This window comes from Acinonyx jubatus, chromosome C1 (genome assembly GCF_027475565.1).
Source record: "Acinonyx jubatus isolate Ajub_Pintada_27869175 chromosome C1, VMU_Ajub_asm_v1.0, whole genome shotgun sequence".
NCBI lineage: Eukaryota > Metazoa > Chordata > Mammalia > Carnivora > Felidae > Acinonyx > Acinonyx jubatus.
In genome coordinates, this window is record NC_069381.1 from 188271264 (window position 1) to 188292044 (window position 20781).

At 50.9% G+C, this 20781-nt stretch overlaps 1 protein-coding gene across 5 annotated transcripts in view; it reads left to right on the forward strand.

Moving 5' to 3' along the window:
• Window positions 1-20781, forward strand: part of NRP2 (neuropilin 2) — a 115974-nt gene that overhangs the window by 55820 nt on the left and 39373 nt on the right. For all 5 annotated transcript variants that reach the window (XM_027052759.2, XM_015074142.3, XM_053215673.1 and 2 more), the window contains exons 8-12: window positions 2932-3076; window positions 4206-4555; window positions 6406-6550; window positions 11089-11205; window positions 14432-14572. In XM_027052759.2, the coding sequence (XP_026908560.1) occupies window positions 2932-3076; window positions 4206-4555; window positions 6406-6550; window positions 11089-11205; window positions 14432-14572 (898 nt within the window). The remainder of the gene's footprint in view (window positions 1-2931; window positions 3077-4205; window positions 4556-6405; window positions 6551-11088; window positions 11206-14431; window positions 14573-20781) is intronic.

A 20781-nucleotide genomic window follows, 5' to 3' on the forward strand; every position in this document is an offset into this window, starting at 1 on the left:
ATGACGCGGAGTTGGAGCGGTCAGCTAGGTGGCCTCAGCAGAGAAACCGCGTGCTCGTCCCCTCTCCGACTGGGGCCACCGTAGGCGGAGATCCAGGGGGCTCACCCAAAGTCTGGGACCTCGTGCCTCTGGGGGAAGACCAACCCCCTCGCCAGACTGGGTCACTCGTGTGTGCGCGTGGCCATGCCCACGTGCAGCCACACTCACGCACATGCCAGCCGCCCAAAGGCAGTCCAAAGACACAGTCATTTCCTTACTGAGCGGGAGGAAGGAAAGGTTTCGCACTGTTGTCTGCCAAGGCTGAAAAACGAAGGGGTCAGATAAGATAAAATTGGATATTAAAAACACATAAGACGTGCTGTGTTTCTAAACGGTACCAGCGTGGTGTATATGTTGTGGATTAGCAGCTGTGTTAAAGTTCAAATCCACTCAACGCTCCAGTTCTGTATTCACATGACAAATCAAGCTTCCCCCCCCCCCCCCATATGAACTCCTCAGCATCTCCGGATGGAGGCCACACACAGTCACCGTCACCGTCCTCAGGGAGCAGGCTGGTGGTGGCCCCCCACTGCTCCCAGCACCCTCCCCAAATAAGCAAAGTGCTGCATTTGCTTCTGCCCTGCCAAAGGAACAAAAACAAACAAACAAACAAGAGCTTCTGCCTCACGCTGAATTCTAGGAGGACTGAGTCATCTCATTCTCTTGGATTCAGTTCCTCCATTCCTTTCTCAGAGCTGCAGAGTCCTTTAGAAGCACCCGAGAAGCCATGGAGTGGGCTTGGCCAGGCCAGAGCCGTCCTGCACCCTGTCCCCTCCTCCTCCGGTCATCCTTCTCCAAGATTAAGATCACAGAGGCTTGGGTACCTCTCTCCCCTTCTCCCCATCGGCCTTTCCCCAGGTGTCTGACCTTAAGCCTCTTTCCTCCTGTTTCCCTGGCCATTCTTCCCTTGTTTTGTTTTCTCGCCCCTCTTTGTCCCCCATCACTGTAAAGGAAGCAGCCAAATCAAACCTGTGAGAGAGACCGGTGGTCAGTTCTGCCTCTTACTCCCTGCGGTTAGCAAGGCAGCAAAGGAAGGAACTTGGCCTCAGGGCTGGGCAGGAGGCTCCCCAGCAAGGAAAGGGAAGCAGCAAGCTGGGCAGGCTGTCGGGGGGAGCTCCCCTGGGTCGGTGGGCTTAGCACCAGGAACAAGAGGTTTAAACTGAATATGGTAGGCCAGTGAAAACCTGTTTCCTCCTCGCCTTTCTTCCATCTGTCTTAAATGAGCCACCTCCCCTCATCTGGTCGCAAAAGGTGTAGCGTCTCTTACCCTTCCCCCCCCCCCCATCAGTGCTGTGCTATTAAATGGCTCTAACTTTTGACCTCAGCAAGTGGAAAATATGAAGGGTTCAAGGTTGCCAAATGGCAGAGTTCCTAGTTACAGTTCATGGGAAAGAAAGAACCACGTTGTTAATTAGCTCTAAGCTGCCGTGCAGCCCACTCCTGTGACCTAGAGCTTTCTATGTCAGGATTATAAACACACATCCCTGAACAGCAACTCCACCTCCATTCAGCCCATGCTTGGAGACCTTAAGGGCTCCAAGACTCCTAGCCACCAACGTAAACGCTGCAAATTTATTAAAAGAGATGACAGTCAACATAGGAACCCACAAGCCTACAGCCTAAAAACATGGCAGGGGTTTGGATCCAGACAGACATCTCTGAGCCTCCATTTTCTCATCAATAAAGCAGAAATAATAATACTTACCTTCTGGGGCATTATAGAGGTAATTGTGTTTACACAGTGTCTGGCTCAGGGGTATTATTCAAACATCCCAGTTTCCCCATCGTCTTGTCCCAGCCCTGTCATGCCCAAATACCTGGCATGCCATAGGTATCATGAGCTGAAGTATTTAGTCCCTCGACCCAGAAGAAATTGCTAGGTGTTGCAGAGTTAGCCGTGAGTAGATTTGCAAAGTCTCCTGATTGTTAGAGCTATGACAGGTATGATTTAGAAGTGACGGTTGGTTGGTCTCTCCCTCCACCCTTAGCCAGAGAAACCAAGAGAAACTCATATATACTTGCACAAGCTACTTTTTTTTTTTTTTTTTAATGGAGAGCACAGAAAAGCATAAGGTCCATATGGCAGTTATTGATTTGGGCCATCTGGTAAACTAGGACTTACTCCTACCATGTTGGCTTAGAAGCTACTCCCAAAAGCCTTTCCTCCCCTAAGAGATGCATTGGTCAGATGGGGACAGGGATGGATTTCATTACAGGGCGGGGATTACAGTGAGAGGAAGCCAGAGCAGGACTCTGAGAGACTGTCTGCAACCCTGACCCTACAACAAAGACCAGAGAGAACCAAAAAAGTGTTGATTGACACAGGGCCATTAGGGGTAGATGGTGGGTGGCCCCATGCTCTCACCCTCTCATGGAGCAGGGAGGCCTCAAAGTAACTAACAAGACAACTGTTGAAGCACTTTATAAAAATACCTTGTGAATATTCCTATATGCCTGCACCATGACGGAGGGGGGAGCATCAAGTTCAAGCTAGTGGGTGGGGTCTGCCAGCCCTAAAAGATGACCTTTTGGCTCCATTTTTAAAGAATATTCCACTTTTTGTGCCTCTCCCTCTCTCCGCTCCTGAAAGCATTTTCCTTTCCAAGGCAAATGTGTTTCCCTCTGCTTGCTCTCGGCCAGAGGCAAAGTTTTCCTTTCCTTTAAAAGTTTTTGTGAAGACCATTTATTGTTTTCACATGAGAGCAGTGTGAGCCATCAGATTTTTTTTTTCATGGGGCTTCTAACAAAGCCCCAAACAACAAACGCACTGATTCTTTTTAAACCGGAGGGAACTAAGGTTCAACAGAACTTTTGCACTGCCTTCAAGGACTGTGTTGAGTGGCCAGCCTACAAACTGGGACTTCAACGGCGGTTTCCCGTCTTCCGCTGCAGGTATTCCAAGCCAACAACGATGCCACGGAGGTGGTTCTGAACAAGCTGCACACACCGCTCCTGACCAGGTTCGTCAGGGTCCGGCCCCAGACCTGGCACTCTGGCATTGCCCTGCGGCTGGAGCTCTTCGGCTGCCGGGTCACAGGTGAGGGGGTGCCCCAGTAAGGCTGGGGAGCTGATGGTGCCCTGGGCTCTGCTCCCCCTTCCAGCCCGCTGCCCATAGCATGATTGCACCACGTGACCTTTCCCGAAGGTCCGCTTTCACCTGGAACTCAGTTTATGAGCATCTAATGCACCCTGACTGCAGACCCTGCCTTGCCGCACGCCATTTATCTGTGTCTTAGCCACTCGGTCATTGGCGGCACGAGTGTGTTTTGGAGGTCTGCTGTGCCCCAGGCCCCACACTGGGAGTGAAAGTGGACAGGAAAAGTGAACAAGCAGATGGGGTCTCTAACATCATGACACTTTTTCAGGCTGGGGGGCAACATAGATAATAACGTCGTCAAGCACTGGATAGTTATAAACTAGGATGCGTGTAGGAAGGAAAAGAACAGGGTGCTCCGAGAAACAGTGGCTGAGGGGACCTGACAGTTGATTAGAAATTTGGGGGTGGCCTTTCTGAGGACGCGACACTTAAGCTTGGGGGTGAGTAAAGGTTAGCCTGATGACGACTGAGGGGAACAGCATTTGGAGTGGGAGGAACAGCACGTGCAAAGGATGCAAGGTAGTACCGAGCGGTGATAACAAGTGGAAGCAAAGACCTGACCCCAGGTACGTGTCCATCCAGTTGGGAAAGCAGTCACCCGGGAAGCAGTTCCGGGCTCGGCTGAACTCCCCCCGTGCTCACTGCCCTGGGAGGCTCAGTGGGGACTGGTGTCACTGGGGAGGATATGAGAGCCCTTGGCTAACAGTGTGAGCGCTGAGATGTGCCAGGCCCTGTGCCATGAGCGTTCATGTAGTAACTTATGGAATCCTTACAACCCCCGAGAGGTAAGTTCTGCCACCAGCCCTCCTTTAGACCTAGATAAACTGAGGCACAGAGCAGTTCAATCATTTGCCCAAGGTCAAACCGCTAGCAAGCGACAAAACGAACGTGGACCCAGGCAGTCTGGATGCCAGTCTGGGCTCTTAGCCACCGTGCTTGAAACGCAAAGAAATCGGTGCTGGCCGACAGCGTTTGATGGTCGGGTTCTTTTGTAGCTCCCTATTAACGGGAGGTGGTACCCGTTAAGCAGGGTGCCAGCCACGAGCTGTTACATTTCTCCCCTCCACAGATGCCCCCTGCTCCAACATGCTGGGGATGCTCTCGGGCCTCATCCCTGACTCTCAGATCTCAGCCTCCTCCACCCGTGAGTACCTCTGGAGCCCCAGCGCCGCCCGCCTCGTCAGCAGCCGCTCGGGTTGGTTCCCCCGGGTCCCTCAGGCCCAGCCGGGCGAGGAGTGGCTGCAGGTGGACCTGGGAGTGCCCAAGACGGTGAAGGGCATCATCATCCAGGGGGCTCGTGGAGGAGACAGCATCACTGCCGTGGAAGCCAGGGCGTTTGTGCGCAAGTTCAAAGTCTCCTACAGCCTAAACGGCAGAGACTGGGAACACATCCAGGACCCCAGGACCCAGCAGCCGAAGGTAGGTGGTTTCTGGAAGATTCCCTAACGTTACCCCAGACAGAGAAGTTCAGTTTGGAGGTGCTGACTGCCCAACTAGATAGTCTTCGCCAAACCCCTGTGTTCTAACAAAACAAGCATTAACTTATACATTACTCTGTGCCACACACTGTGCTAAGTGCCATGTTTAATCCTTACAACATCTCTAGAGGGGGAGATTGTTTTGCCGCTCCCGTGTTAGAGATGACAAAGCTGAGGCTTGATGTCATACCTGGGGTCACCGTGTATACCTGTGGAGAGCCACAGTTCGGACACAGCCTGACTCCAGAGCCCAGACGCCTACCCACCACTCAGCACTGCCTTTCTGTAAAGTGTGATACCCTTTATACCCTCCTTCACATGAACTTTCCTTGGAATTGGCCAGACGTCCAAACGGGATGTAGTTTTTGGAGGCTAAACTGTAGAAACGAGGGGATTACTTCCAAAAACAACTGTTGTGTTGTTGTTTTTTTTTTTTTTTGAATGTCACTGCACTCGTTTGTATTTTCCCAGTCCTGACTCTGCTTCGATCTTCCCACCTCTCACACTGAGGCTGGGGAGAGGCGGGAGAAACTCACCCAGGCCAACGCAGCCTGCCCCTCCCACCATCAGGGAAGGAAGGTCAGCCCTCAACACGGGGTATGGAGGAGACCCAGCAAGGGGAAAAGACATCGTGCCTTTGTCCTTCTCCGGGTCAATCTTGGGCGTAGTCAGGCGTTCTGATCCTAACTGCCAAGTTACCCTCGTTTTCCTCAGAAGAGCAGACCCCTACCAAGGAAGGGGGAATTACGTGTCTCCGTTTGGCCGCCTCTGCTCAGCAAATGTGTCCATTCCTAATGCAGAGGCACAGGCTGGTTTGGAGGCTTTGCAGCACTGATGTAAACACCCAGCTCACAATGTGGAAGCCTGGAAAGGCTCAGGAGTTGATAGCTAGAACCTGTAGTGGGCAGAGCAGAAGTTGGATCATGGGTTTTCCCGGGGAGAGCTGACCCTGACTCTTCTGGACCGTTGTAGGAGCCTGGGAAAGGAGATGATCTTAGCCAGGGTCAGGGCCTGGCCCTCCCGATGACAGTGCCCCCTTTTGGAATTGTGGGCATCCTGCAAGTGAGGCAGCCCTGCAGCGTCCCTAGGTGCCACAGCCCCTAGCACGTCTCCACACTGGCATCACCCTAAATCGGTGGCTTCCACGTGTGCTCTCGTTTGGGTCCCCCACCCTCCTTTGACCGGGGCAGCCATACTGTCCTCAGTTCAGGTACCTGGGCTTCAGGTGAGCTTTGTTGTGAGAGAATTGGCTCTGCTGAACAAAACTAAGGAACATAGTCTCAGACTATCAAATGTGTGATGAGACGATGTTGTCATTAGCCTATTGAAGAGGATGGCTTTACCTTCAGCGACCTCAGTGACCTGAGAGCTATCAGTGAGCTGGGTCCCACATCTAGACTTTGTAGCATCGCAACAAGAACTTCTAAGACAACGGGCAAAGCAGCCTCAAACTCACTTCTCCACCCTCCAGCCAAGTCCAGCTTAAGGCTTATTCGGAGCCTAATTCTTTCCCGAGTCCTCAGTCTCCCGTCCCAAGATAGAAGACAGAAGCTGGCAACTGCCACTTGCGTTTGCTCCCGCTTTTCCATGTTTCTGGGACCCTAGCCATCTTCCAACTGAATCAAAACCTCGGTCTGAGAATGGAGCTCCTGTGGGTTGTCATGTCCAGTGAGATAACTATGAGGCTGCCTTCTGGATGGGGGAGAAGGGCAGGAAGGGGAGAAGGAAGAAGAGGGGGAGAGGGGAGGGCGTCCCACAGAAGAAGGGCTGAGTGGCCTGTCTCCCCTGCAGCTGTTTGAAGGGAACATGCACTACGACACCCCGGACATCCGAAGATTCGACCCCGTTCCTGCACAGTACGTGCGGGTGTACCCCGAGCGGTGGTCTCCAGCAGGGATTGGGATGCGGCTGGAAGTGCTGGGCTGCGACTGGACAGGTAAGGCCCGCCTTCCACTCCAGGGCTCTCGCCCACGGGGTCTCGTGAGCCTGGCTTCCCGGGATGCCCTGGGAGGAGCTCAGACCGTGACACGGATGGGCAGAGGGGGCAGCCTTCCCTGCTGAAGCTCTGTCAGCTCAGAACCCGACCCACCCCAGGCCCTGCTGTGTTCCCCTGCCTCAGACCACAGGCACCGCAGCCTCTGGGCTTGGGACAGTTTCTCAAGGGATGTGCTTTGTCTTTTTTGAAGGATCGTTTCAGCTCTCCAACCCAAGTCTCTCAAAAACAAACCGTAACCACACACGACCCACCCAAATTCAATTAGACCCTGACTCTTCAGGCCAGAAGGCTGTGGCTGTTGATTTAGGGAAGAAAAAAACCCCCTCATGATAATAAAGTAATCGGTTTATGTCTGAATCTGGCCTCCAGATGTCAGTGGCTAAGAGACTTCATTTTCATTTTGAAGCCACATCTGTAAAAGGCATTTATTTGCTCAGAAGGGACCCTGTTGCAGGGAAGCTGACGGGAATAGGACTTCTTCCCGGTGTGGAGAAGGAGTCTTGTTCATTCCCGCCCACCCCCTCCTCAGTGGCCCAGGCTGGTGGTGGCGGGGGCAGGGGAGTCCTCTAATTCTCCTTAATGTGGGTAAGGCCCACCGAGCATGCCCACGCTTCTTGTTTCTGGAAAGCACCCCTTTCTTCTGAGTCAGGCCCCACCTTCCCTCCGGGCACCTCCTGTAGCAAAGCTGGCAGCAGATCTCACCAGGAGCTGGCTCACTGCCCTCCAGAAGGAGCTCAGGGGGGCCACGTGAACCCAGTGCCAGCAGGAGCAGCACACAGGCCGAGCCACCCTCCCTCTCTCCACCAGAGCCCCAGGTATCTCCATTTTCCTGTCTGTGCCGTACCTGTCGCCAGCTCACCCAGCAGGGTAGCAGGAAGGATTAATAAGGACATGTCGGAGAAGTGCTTCTGGCTCCCAGGGAGCAAAGTGCTGCCCGTGGGCTGGCCACGATGGCACAGAGGAGGAGCCCCATTGAGGCACACAGGCTGGAAATCAGGCCCAAATTAGCCTCTCTCACCTTTCGATTGAAGGCAGCCCCAGTGAACACGTTTTAGTAGGAAGACACTTTATTCCCCGTCACGTAGGGAAAAGGCCAATTCGCTGCAGCCTGCACGTCAGCTGTCTGCTTGCAGGTGCTGAAAACTGCCGTCCAACAGGGGTACAAGCTGGCTTCATTTACGGCCTTTTCGAAATCAAACGGTTAGAGCTGCAGGGGAGCCAGGAGCTTGTAGGCCAGGGGCTTTTAAACATTTTCGACCATGATCGACGGCTGAAAATTTGTATCACCATCCACTTGACTTGCAGGCACACACTCACACAGTGTGTGCATGTGGGCTATAGTGTATTGTTAAGTGCCTGGGCCCTGAGCACAGATTGCCAAGTACAAGCCCTGTCTCTGCCGATCGCTGGCTGCATGACTTCAGACGAGTTACTTAGCCTCTCAGCATCTTGGTTATCTCAGCTGAAAAACAGGGATGATGAGAGTATATCTACCCTCCAGGGTTGTAATGAGGATTCAGTAAAATAATGGGTGTAAGCTGCTTAGACTGCTACCTGGCACCTAACAAACCTGTTATAATGAGTAAATACAATGGAACGAGAGGTTCCCAGATCAGTGCTCACTTTCCCCATGTGAGCGTACTCTGAAATATTACAGGTCACGTTCAAAAAATGCTGGTCGTGACCCGACACATGGATTCCACAACCTGCTAATGAGTGTGGCACACACTTTAAATCAAAAAACAAAAATCACAGATCTAGGCCAACCTCTCTCTCACAGATGGGGAAACTGAGTCCCAGAGAAAGGAAGCTACTTGCCAGAGGTCGCTTAGGTAGCTGGAGGCTTACTCCTGCTTCCCTCCTATGCTCTGGCCTTCCGTGCCCTGCCTCTCCCAGGCTGGCCCTGCTTTATGACTGGCAGGACAGTTGCTAATGTCCTTTTCCTCTTATTGCCCCCCTACCCCAACCTGGCCCAAATTACCCTGGTGATGGTCAGCAACAGGTTTCTCATTTCAAAGTCCTGCCTGGCCATTCCTTGGGACATCAGAGTTGGGGCTTCTTACCCTCCACCCAGCCTCCTTCCCTTTGAAGTCTCTGACATCTGGTTTCAATTGCAGGGGAGCATTGCAGTTTGATGGGCAGTTACCTCTGAGCTCCCAGCAAAGCACAGCAGACACGGCCCCGCCTTCTCACTTTCCTTCACACGCCCTGCCCTCTCGCCTCATCAGCCACCCCCCCCCCCCCGTGCCCCTGGATTTGACATTATCCGTGCCAACCAGCTTCCTAACATCCCCCAGAAACTATTCTCCTAGGCCATGTGGCTTTTTTGCTGTTCAATTTCCCATTCCTTCAGCGACTCATCCCTGGTTCACTTCATTCCTACCCTGAAAGGATAGCAGGAAAAATAATAGGGCTGGCCTGAGTCACTGCAGCTAAATAATGTGACAGGGCGGGTTCACCTGTTAGTTTGTTTGTGTTTCAAATGATTACTTCTTGCTTTGCTGCCCATAGTTTGCTTTACAATCGAGTTTGAGATTTTGTGACACAGTGACAAATCTGAGCTTACAAATTAGGACGCTTCGAGGTTATTTGCTATTTACTGTGAGCAAGAGGCAGATACGGCAAAGGGAAGTATGAAAGGTTATGTGCATAGTATTTAATAGCAGAAAGGTGGGAAGTCGACCGTGAAAAAGCTATTCAGTGTATTTAGCGATTTCCTTCAGCTCCTGGCTTTATTAAATGGTATCCTGAAGTGTGCCTGACAAAGGTGCCTAATCACGTACAATAGTGCAAAGGAACATGTATAGAAATGGGAAGAACAATGCACGAGCTTATTCGGAGAGTCACGTTGGAGGGCAGCTCTGGGATGAAGACCCCACCCGCAACACACAGACTTGAGCGCCACTTACCAGAACCCCTCCTGGCCCCACCCAGGGCCTGACTCATTGCTTTGTTCTTTTCGTAAGTAAGTTGCTGAGTGAATGACTGGCCCGAGCAAACAGACAAGTGAATGGAAGGGTGAATGAATCACCTAGAGCCCAGGTCAGAACTGACTGCCTGCAGCCAGGTTTGGCCCGGCCAAGCTCTGCTGCATGCTCCTTATTATAATACTTTGGACAAGTTGCCAACACTGACAGGTCTAGAGATCTCCCATGGGGATTTTTGGCTTCGCGTGGGAAAAAAATTTTTTTTGCAAGATCTGGCCGCATTGGGCCACGTCCCTTCAGGCCTTCAGGGTGCTGGAGCCGGTCCTGGTGGCCGCCCTTAAACTGGGCGTGCGAGATCCCCTCTGCCACCTTCTATCCCCCACTCTACTCTCCTGGCCCCCAGTCAGCTGTCTTGCTTACAGTAGCCGTTTGCGTTCAGTAAGCATTTGAATTTGCCACACCCTGACCTGACCTAGAGGCACAGGCCTAATTACTTCCACCAAGTGGAGCATGAGTCCCTTTGAGTCCATATTCCTTTCCATTCAGTTTCGTGCAAACACGAACAACAATGTCTGGAGTTACACCTCCCCAGCTGTCTGGCTTGGCTCTTGGCTTTGCTATTGTGCTTCTGATTACCTTGTTATAGGTGGGCCGCATCGGTCAGTTAGCTTGGGTTCCATAAAAGTTCTGTGTGAGTCAGAGAAGATTGAAAAGAGAACATCCCTTCCACGTAAAAGCAGGGGTGAGTCGGGCGGGAAGGCACATCAGGAGCCACCGAGGGGCAGTGCACAGGAAGCTCATTTCGTGAAACACCGGGATTTTCTCAAAACTGTTTTTAGAGGGACACCGTTCATTTAGGGGGACACCGTTCATTTCGTGCACGTGCGTATCACCCACGCTTCTGTCGTAGACAGAGCACCCAGAGCACGGGTTAGCCTGCCTCGGGGTCCGCTTCACCCACGTCCACCATGGCCCCACGTGGCCTCTCATGCCGGCTCCAGGAGCTCTGCTATGGAGTAAAGAGCACGGATTTGTGTCCATGCCTCTGTCGTGGCTGTTTCTGCAGCTTGGGACCATTCTCGCTCAACTCAGACAATGCTCCTAACTTGTTGATAGCGCACAGAGGTGACTCCGGAGCGGTGTGTGTGTGTGTGTGTGTGTGTGTCCACCGTTAGTAGTTATCCTTTCTTCCTCCTATAAGCCCACACTTAGGGGCACCTGGGTGGCTCAGTTGGTTAGGCATTTGACTTTTGATTTTGGCTGAGGTCATGATCCCAGGGTCTTGAGATGGAGCCCCACATTGGCCTCCTCGCTGGGCATGGAGCCTGCTTCAGGTTATCTCTCTCTCTCCCTCCCTCCCTCTTTCTCTTTCTCTCCCTCTGCCCTGCCCCAGCGTGTTCATATGCGCACGCACTCTCTCTCTCTCTCTCTCTCAAAAAATAAAAATAAATACATGAAAAGGAAACGTAGTTTGGGGCATCTTCCTCCTGCTGGGTTTCAATGCAGACTGCCATACACAGTGTTCATTCCCCTTTCTTGGCCGTTACGCAGACTCGAAGCCCACAGTAGAGACACTGGGACCCACTGTGAAGAGTGAAGAGACCACCACCCCATATCCCATCGATGAAGAGGTCACGGAGTGTGGGGAGAACTGCAGCTTTGAGGACGGTGAGAATTGGGGTCAGAGTCATGGTTCATCCGGGATGGCAAGGTGCTAACAGTCAGAGGCCGCTGGTCTGTGGCTGGGGCAGGGACCTGGGTGTCCCATGGTCAGAGGTCAGGGAGGTGTGTTGTTATGCCCAGAATTCGTGATCCCCAAAGACCACCAGGGAGCCGAGTCCGATGCAAAAGCAAAGAGCCTTTATTCGAGCTAGCTCGAGCCCAATCCCCTACCTGCACCGACGCAGCGGTGAGATACCGGGGAGAGAGAGCGAGTTTCAAAAGGACAAAGGTTTTATCGGGGCCTGGGGGCAGTTGGTGAGGTAATGGCTATGGCCTCAGCCGATTGGCTGGGGAAGGGTCCTGGGGAAGGGTCGAGTCCTGTTAGGCAGGTGAGGGGGGGGTTACTCAAGGGGAGGAGGTGTGGTCAAGGTGAAGGACCCAGAACAAGATGGAGTCGGCTGGCGTAGGCCCGCCCTTTCAGTGTGAGGTCAGAGGCCATTTACAATTGCTCCGGAAACACTCAGATATTGGAACAAGCGGTGCAGCCTATAAGTGGGAACCCAGGGGTCATCAGCTGACGTAAGAGCCCATCCAGGGAGGACTCCCCACCCCTGCTTTGAGAAGGCTCCCTTTCCAGCCCTTACTTGGCCTTAGAATCCTTGGCCTTTTGCTACTGAGCTGTGACTCCACCGTCCAGTCAGGTGAAGATCTGACAGTCGTCTGGCTAACTCGGTCCGTGGAGCACGACGGTCAGGTTAACACAGCAGTTAACCACTCCTCGACCGAATTTCGCTGTGTCTTTGCACACTGCCGATTGAGAGAGCGTAATACCCGTGGCTCCATCAAATGGCACATCCCATCCTCCATGGGGTGAGCCCAGGTCAGTGACAGAGGCAGGAATGGGCAAAGGCACCTCAACCCTTCCTTCAGATCACAGGGCCTCCTGGTTCCGGATCAGCGTCTTCACCTGGGCACCCTGCGTCACCTCCTTTCTCATCTTGTAAACACATCCGAGTGACATAAAAACACTAATTGGCAGAGCCCAAAAGAACATCACCTTACCGAGTGTGAGGACATTCCCAACAAACCACAAATTTCGGAACACCTGGCGTTTCTGGCTAGAATGTAATGCTTGCCAGCCTCCATTTACAGTACATTACTGATCACTATTAAACCTTCATTAAATGAGATGAGGGAAGACCAGTGGAGGGACTTGGGGAGTGGCAGAGACACACAATGTAGCCCCCACCCAGTAGGTGGATGGCACAACCTGCCGAGCCCATCACGCCGGCCACTGTGGTGTGAGCGGTCGCACTGATGGAGTGGACGGCTCCAAACAGTGACTGCAAAGCAGAACGGGCGGGAAGCCAAAAATAAATGCTGAAGTTGTGTGACTGAAAAATGATAATTTAACGCATATGCTTTTAGGAATGTGCTTTTGTATATCGTGTGGGCGCGGGGACGCTCTTGGTCAGGGTTAGTTGAATACAGGATTCTGACATTTTAATGAACTTGTTTTTGTCGTGTGAAGAGGAGAAAGAGACTCGGAGAATCTTCTGAGGCGTGTTTCAGATAGTCGGAGAGCTCACAGTGGAATGCACAGGGAGTTAATATACAGCATGGGATCAGCAGAGTTAGCTTTGGTGGAGGGCAGGAGGACGGGGCTCTATCCAAGTGGCAATCCAAAGGGAAATGTCAGAGTTCTGCCGCAGACTTTCAGCAGTTTCGTATAATTTTCCCGTTGATAGTGGTTTGTTTCATTTTAGCTTTCTTTGATGGTTCCCCCCTTTTCTTTCTTTTCTTTTTCTTTTTTTTTTTTTTTTTTTTTTGCAAAAGGTCTTTTTGCGGAATTTGGTTCCTGAGCTACAGTATGCGTGTAAACATTAGAGAGGAATTATGGTATATTGAATTACTCCATATTTTTTAACGGAAAAATAGAAATTCAGAAATTGTTGGGAGAAGGGGGGCAAGGGCTAAGGGCTGACTTTTCCAAGCCACAGGTTGATGCTTCTGTAATAGACTCCATGTGTTTCCTCTCAAGTCAAGCTGACTTTGGCTGAGGGCAGGCAAACGTGTAGTATTGTGTCTTGGGAAGGGGCGGCCCAATGGGAGCCTGGTGGCAGTCCCTTCCCCTCAGAGGTGGGCCTTCCTCGCCCCCATGGTGTGAGCAATTTGTTCCCACCCATCTGTTGTTCCCTTTAGACTTCCTAACCTGCATTCGAGGCCTTCCCCGCGGAAATTCCTCTCTGGGAACCCTGAGAAGGGAAGTGAGAAGGCCAAAGACCCTGCTTCCTCCCCGCTGCTAGCATCAGCCAGCACTTTTCCGCTGTCTCTACGGCCACGGCCAGCAAGCCTCCACATTTGGATTCCTGTTTCCTCTTTCCCCCACCTCCACACCCGCCCCCGCTCAATCACACATCTGGCACCAGCTTACACTGGGTTTTTAGAGCTGAGTGGGAGCTTAGACAGGTGAACAACGAAGCAGACGGGACAGGCCACGGCGCGGCCACTTTGGACATGTCCACAAGGAGAGCATTCCCTAGTGCCCTGGGATCTTGGCCTGCAGGCTCTCAGTGCCGTGCGGAATTATGTTTTCTGCCGGTCAGTGCTGAGCTAGGCAGCCGGCTGGTCTGGCCCCCTTGTTCTGCCCTAACATGCCAAATCACCTACCTGGCCTTGGCACCCCACGGGGATGCCGGGCTGACCCTGTGTTCTGGAACAAAAGACCTATCACAGGAGGTGAAAGACTTCCTTGTTTCTGAGCCCACTTTCTCCGCCCTGGCCAGCACCTCCCCAGCATTTCAGCCTCTCTGGATGTTAATGGGCTGCCCCGTCACTTCTGAGAGCCAGGTTGGCAGAAACCAGCCTTCCACTGAGGCACCGGGGAGACATTCTTCATTGGCACTTAGGGAACAGCAATTTTCACATTTGTCTGCTCTCTGAGGTGGACAGAAGAGCCTGATTAGAGCCCGAAGCCATTTGGTGGCCTCATTTATAATTGCTTACTCTGGGAACCACTGGCAGACTTGGCTTTCATGCCTGGGAAGGATGAGACCAAAGGCTGACCCGAAAGCCAACGATCGCCAAGATGAGTTAAATGAATAAGCAAAGGGAGCCGCTTCTTTCTCTGCCCTCCACTTAGGCCTTGCCAGCCCTTTCAATGGCACCACTGTGGCTGTTGTCCGAACCCATTTCATTTGCCTTCTTTGGGTTATTTTCCCCCCACTTTCAGACAAAGATCTGCAGCTCCCTTCAGGATTCAACTGCAACTTTGATTTCCCCGAGGAGCCCTGCGGTTGGATGTACGACCATGCCAAGTGGCTCAGGAGTACCTGGGCCAGCAGCTCCAGCCCACAAGACCGGACGTTTCCAGGTAAGCCGGCTAGAGACTCAGCGGTGAAGGAGGTAAGGGGAGACTGCTCCACGTCTCCCAGCCCCAGGTTCCCCGGCAAGCTTCGTAACTCCCCACCACAGAGCAATCCTCTGCTCTGCGCCCACAAGCCACCACAGTCCTTGCTTGCAACGTCACCCTACACCATAGCTGGCTGGCGGTTTCTAGCCCCGTCTTGTGATTACAGTGCAGCCTGGAAGCTGAGAGGGAGCAAGAGAGGCCAAGAGAAAAGAAAGGAAAGGAAGAAAGAAAGAGCAGTTGGGAGGTTTTAGGAGACGGGATGAGTCAGTGCCTCCCTGTCTCCATAGCCAGCGCTCACGGCTGACACGGCAGAGCCTCTTGTCAACACCAAGCCGCCTGTTGTTCCTAAAATGCCTCCTTAGGAAACCCTGGCCTCGAGCCTGGCTGATACTTCTCCGAGGGTGTCATCGCTTCAGCAGCAAACCAAGCTGAGGGTCCGAAATGCTGCCACGCCCAGGGGGTCTAGTAGAGTGGCCTGGCGCTCAGCCTCCAGGAGTGTGTTGACACCTGTCCTTGAACTGTCGTCCAGCCGCTCTTTCAGAGCCAGGTTTTGGCAGCCCCTCTTGGCACGGTGGCCAGAGAGGGCTTGCCTGTAGCCCTCCTAGAAGCCCATAGAATCAAGGGTCGTCTGCCCTCTGCACCGCAGCGTGCTTTTACAGTGGCGTTCGGGTCAGGGTTTCACCACCAACTCTGAGGAAAAAGAAAAACCCTGCTTTGTAATGTGTGCAGCTTTCGGGGACGTAAAGACGCCTCCTGTGGTGGAGCTGCCAACAGGACATGATCAGGGGCGGGGCTGGGAAGCACAGTAACTACACGACATCGTTTTTCACCATCAGACGGCTAGAATAGATATGAATGACGTCAGGAGCATTGATACTGATAAAAGGTATTAAAATCATTAGGAAGCGTTGAGTCTTGAGAATGTATGGCCTTTCATTTTCAATATAATTTATTTAATGGTAACTTTATGTAATTTAATCTTTAATAATGACCGCGTTTACCACCTGCCTTGCAAAATTCTGGAAATTGTAACAGTCTGCTCTCGCAAGCCAGCACACGTTGGCTCCCGCACACCGCTTGTTCAGTTTCCATTTTTTCTGCACCCTTGGCCTGGACCTCGGGGCCCCATAAGCTTTCAAGAGGAAAGGGGTTAATTCTGGAAATTAGTACATCAAATGTTGCCTGACTAGAGAATAAAGGGAGGAAGGGGCCTCGCCTTCTACAGGGCTCCCCAGAGCTGCTCTGCAGCCCCTCAACCCCAAGGACTGGTCGCGTCCCCTGTCCCCCAGGGGACAGCAGTGGGACAGACGCCAGGAGAGCTCTGCGGGCCGGCCTCCCAACACAGCCTGCACTTGCTTTCCTGGAGGGTCACAGTGTCTGCTCTGGAGAAAAACATTTTCATATTTCAAGTGTTTGTCTCTTCAGCATTTGAGTGCTTGGAGAGATTAATACCTGAAGATCACCACGGCCTCGGGCAACGGGAGAGAGTACTCACCCTCATCCCAGCCTTAATCACCCCCCCCTCTCGTTCACTGCAATAATGTTTAATTAGTATAATGAGCCTCCTGCACGCTGGAAAAAAAAATACTTATTTTTATAACCCAGCCTGGATTTTTCATTTCATTTCCTCTCCTTTGAGACTTGGCCCAATTAATTGGTTGTTTTTCCCAACCTCCACTTTTCATCCCAACATAAGAAAGGTTTGTGGGGTATGCATGAGTGTATGCACGCATAGTGTGTACTTGTGGGTGATGTGGGTATGTATGTGTTTGCACATGTGTTTCTCTCTCAGGGTGTTTGTGGGTTTTGTGTGTGTGTGTGTGCAAATGTCACGCGATTTATGCATAGGTGTTTGTGACTATGTATACACGTGTGTTTGCATGCGAATGTGTGTGTGTTTGCATTTGAGTGTATTTGTGGTTCGTATGCATGAGTGCCGTGCGTGTGCACGCACATCGTGTGAGGTGTGTACAAGGGGGCAGCTGGGCAGAGGCGCTCTGAAAGAACGGATGTAAATGGCACAGCATGGGGAGATTTACTGGCTCTTACTCAACATCCCTCTTCAGATTCTCCCTAAAAATTTGGCCTCCTCCCTTGCCGTCTTCTGAGCAGACTTTCTGTAAGCATGTCTGAGGCCAGCCCTGTCCAGGCCACAAGGCCACCAATTAGCAAGTGCCACTTCTGGGAGAGCTTCAGTTACTCTCCATTTGAGCCTGGCCTTGACCTCTGTCCTTCTGTCCCTCTGCCCGTTCACCTTGGCCTCCCCCTGCTGCGGGTCTCACCCTCACCTGAGTGCCCCCTCCACTGCCCTGGCTACTGGTTGGAAATTCTAGTTCTTGTCCTCATTCCAGTTGATTCATTCCACCCAGCAGTTTGGGAGGGCTTTTCAGAGCAAGCTCGCAAAGCACGGGCAGAATTCCAACCGTTGGCTGGATGGATGGGGACAGAAAGAAAATTAGGGCCATAAGGAACTGCTAGATCTAATGTTGTTTTTCCCTTAAGATATTGAGAAGGAAAATAATTATCTCCCTCCTCCAGAGGAACCCCTGAAGTTTGAAAAAGTGGCACTCGTAACCTGTCTCCAGAAAACAAAACCGTGACATTCTTTTCAGAACCCTTCTTTCTATCCTCTGATGATTTTAAAAGTCGTCTGCTGTGTTTCCTATTTTCCTTCTCCTTACAAAACTCGATATGGGGCTTTAAGCAGGGAAGGATAGAAAGCCCTTTCTGTTCAGGGTGGTCCTTTCTTCAAAAAAAGAAAAAAATGGGGCCCCGAGGGGAGCAGTTGGGAGAGAGGAAACAGCTGTGCTGACCAGGGACAGGGCAAATGCTGGACCTTCCCAGTCAAACCCAAAAGCCCTGTGTCCCCCACACTTCACCACTCCACAAAGAGGAGATGCTCTTTAGGAGAAGTGTGCCAAATGTTTTACCCGCTTATTGGGTAGATAAACAAAAGTAATTGCGTGTAAGAAAGGAGGTGTCTCCATCAAGTATAGAGGGGGCATTAGGATAGACAAGGAGAGAGAAAAGGAAGAAGAAATAGCCATGTTGAAATATCACATGCAGCCTGTTTGATTAGAAGTGTCTGTGGAAACTATTTACATTCCTTAGATATTTTCTGAATTAGTTCTTTTCTCAAGTTTTGTTTTGCCTTTTTTTTTTTCTTTTCCTTTTAAGTCAGCAATTAGTTCTGTTCTTTTGGCCAGTGGTAATAGTTGCTTAAGGCTGACAAGACACCCACTGGTTTCATGCCACTGTTTTTGTTTTTCAAGATGATCTTTCAAGCCACTCAGAATTCCTTCTCTGAGATCTTTGCTTGTGGCTTGGAAGCCTGGGCTGTGCTCACACCAGCCCCTGGGGAACCCTGTCCCGAATCCAGTGACCCCTGGTGGTTGTAGAGGAACCGGTCCGATGTCCTCTGAGAAGCCACTTTGTCTTTTCTGTGTAGCTACGACACAGAAAATGTCTTCCCTAGTGGGAGCTGTAGTAGTTTCTACAGACATTCTCAAGTGCGATGATCATCAACCCAGTGTCGAGAATGATCAGGTCTTTAAGGAACAAGGTAAAAACTCTGAGACGATATGGTGAGCTCACGTGTCTAGAGCTGCAAGTAGCTATTTCCACTTTAGTTAATTACAGTTATATACAGCTGAAATTTCAGTTCCTCATTTCAGGGCCCTGGTGGCCATGATATACCGAACAGCACAGATGTAAAACGTGGCCATCGTCGCAGAATTGTCTTGGTTAGACAGCTCAGGCATCTTTTGGCATCGACGTATGTGTAACCTCTGGGGTCCTTGCTGACCCTGCTTCCCCATGAGGGGAACCGATCACATTGTAAACCAAGAAGCAAGTATTTAGGTGGATGTGGCTGCTCTACGGTCCCTTAGTGAGAGTGTCCAGTGGCAGCTATTTTTGTCACTGAGCCATTCGACCTCAGTGAACAACCATAGTAGAGAAAGCAAGCAGATAGCATAGCATTAGATAGTGTGGGAACTATTTCATTGGACCAAAAAAAGTAAATACTAAGGAGTGCCAATAATAGTAACAATAGTTGTTATTATTACTATTATCACCATTATTGTCAGGAATGGGACAAGAAGACTAGAAAAAGAGGGTACCATGTTAGCTTCAGAATCCTTAAGTATTACGTGTCTGGTCTCCCTAAATGTGTGTTCTTCTATGCATTTGTTGACCTCATGAAGTATGGTTACAGTATTTCTTTATTTCAATAGCTTCAAATCATGGAAGTGATATAATGAAAATATGCAGGAGAGCCTGGCTGGCTCAGTTGGTGGAGCATGAGACTCTTGGTCTCAGGGTTGTGGGTTCAGGTGCTGCATTGGGTGTGGAGCTTATGCAAAATCAAGGAAAGGGAAGGGAAAGAAAGGAAGGAAAGGGAAGGAGGGAGGGAAGGAAGGAAAGGGAAGGAGGGAGGGAAGGAAGGAAGAAAGGAAGGAAGGGAGGAAGGGAGGGAAGGAAGAAGGGAGGGAGGGAGGGAGGAAGGAAGGAAGGAAGGAAGGAAGGAAGGAAGGAAGGAAGGAAGGGAGGGAGGGAGGGAGGGAGAGAGGGAAGAAGGAAGGAAGAGAGGGAGGGAGGAAGAAAACAGGCCATGCCTATTTGTACCAGTACACGATTATGGTAAGACCGAGCTTTGGCAGCCTCGCATTTATATGTTTATTGGATTGAGAAAACAGAACCTTTACTCTGGATTCAAAAATAAGCTCAAGACAGAGTAAGGAATACAGTGTTCTGAAATATTCAAATTTTATTAATGGTAGCTATTCCATCAAATGTCAGGGGTAAAGTTGTTAACGTATCATGGGGCTGTGTTGATGCAGATTGGGCCATTTATAAACTCCATGAGAGCAGAGGACCAGAACTATGGTTCCCTGGGGAACATGTACACGAGAAGATTAAGTGTGGGGGAGTAGATGGTTGCAAAGAAATTATGGGAAAGAATTGATGAGTGAACTTGCCCATGATGGGCTTGATATTTGACAGGGAACTAATAGTGACTCTGAATTAAAAAGCAACTCTCTCTGAACTCAAAAGACCTCCCCGGTAGGTGGGACCAATGGTAGCGAAGAATCCAGAAGCTGCATTGGCATTACCTTGAGTTGCCTTCAAAAAAAGGTCGATGGGGCTCGGCTGGGGCACAGCCACTGCAAATATAGACACAGGACCTTCTCAGGCTTAGACTGCAATGGATAATTAAAGACCAGGAAGAACTTGGCTGAAAGAAAGCCAATAGTCAAGGAATAACTTCAACTGGAAAAGGAAAGCATAGCGGTGCTTCTTTAAGAAAAATAGGAAGGAAAGTATCTCTGACTTTATAGAACAGACAGCAGTAAAGAGAAGCTGTTATTCCTTTTTTTCTGAAAGTCCTGATTGGTTGAGTTCTGCAGCAGTGTGCAGATTGATAATGAAGGGCAGAATGATAACAAGACTGCCTCAATTGAAAAGCCTTCATGAAAGCTGACACACTAAAAAACACACAAACAAAAACCCAGCTCTAAGAAGACTCCTGCAAAGACCAGACCTAAAGCCCCAAATGTCCACAAAATGGTCAATTGTAAACCTTGAAGATACCCTGCTGAGTTCATGCAAAGTCAATGTTTCCCTTAACTGGCTGTTAATTTGAGGACCTTAGCAGAGATAGACGGACCTTGGGAGGCCAGCTGAGGGGCTGACTCATGTTTTAAGCATGACCTATGCAGAGAGATTACATCTCCTGCAGCACTAAATATTCTTTCAGATGGTTGTTCTGGTAGGAGGGCAAGATGCTAACCAGGAGATGTGTGTGTTGGACAGATGGTGTGTTTGGCTTTGCCATAGCCAGGAGGATCAGACTGGCGACTTACTTCAGGGTTTGGTAAGGTGTGGACACAACCGATACCATTGCTGTCGGGCCAAACACAGTCAGTCACATGTTCACCCAGCACTTATGCAGCTGAAGCCAGATGCGGCCATAAATCCCCAGGTGAAACGTCAGGAGACCCTTTCGAGAGACAGCAGCAGGTTAAAATGCCTGAATGGCCCTGTCCTCTGCACTTCCTCTCTGCCCTTTTGAACTCCTGTTGTTCATTCCCGTGTGATTATTTTCCCCTGTATCATGGACAACAACAGATGTTTTGAGTCAAGAACCTAGCAAAATGCCTCCCAAATAT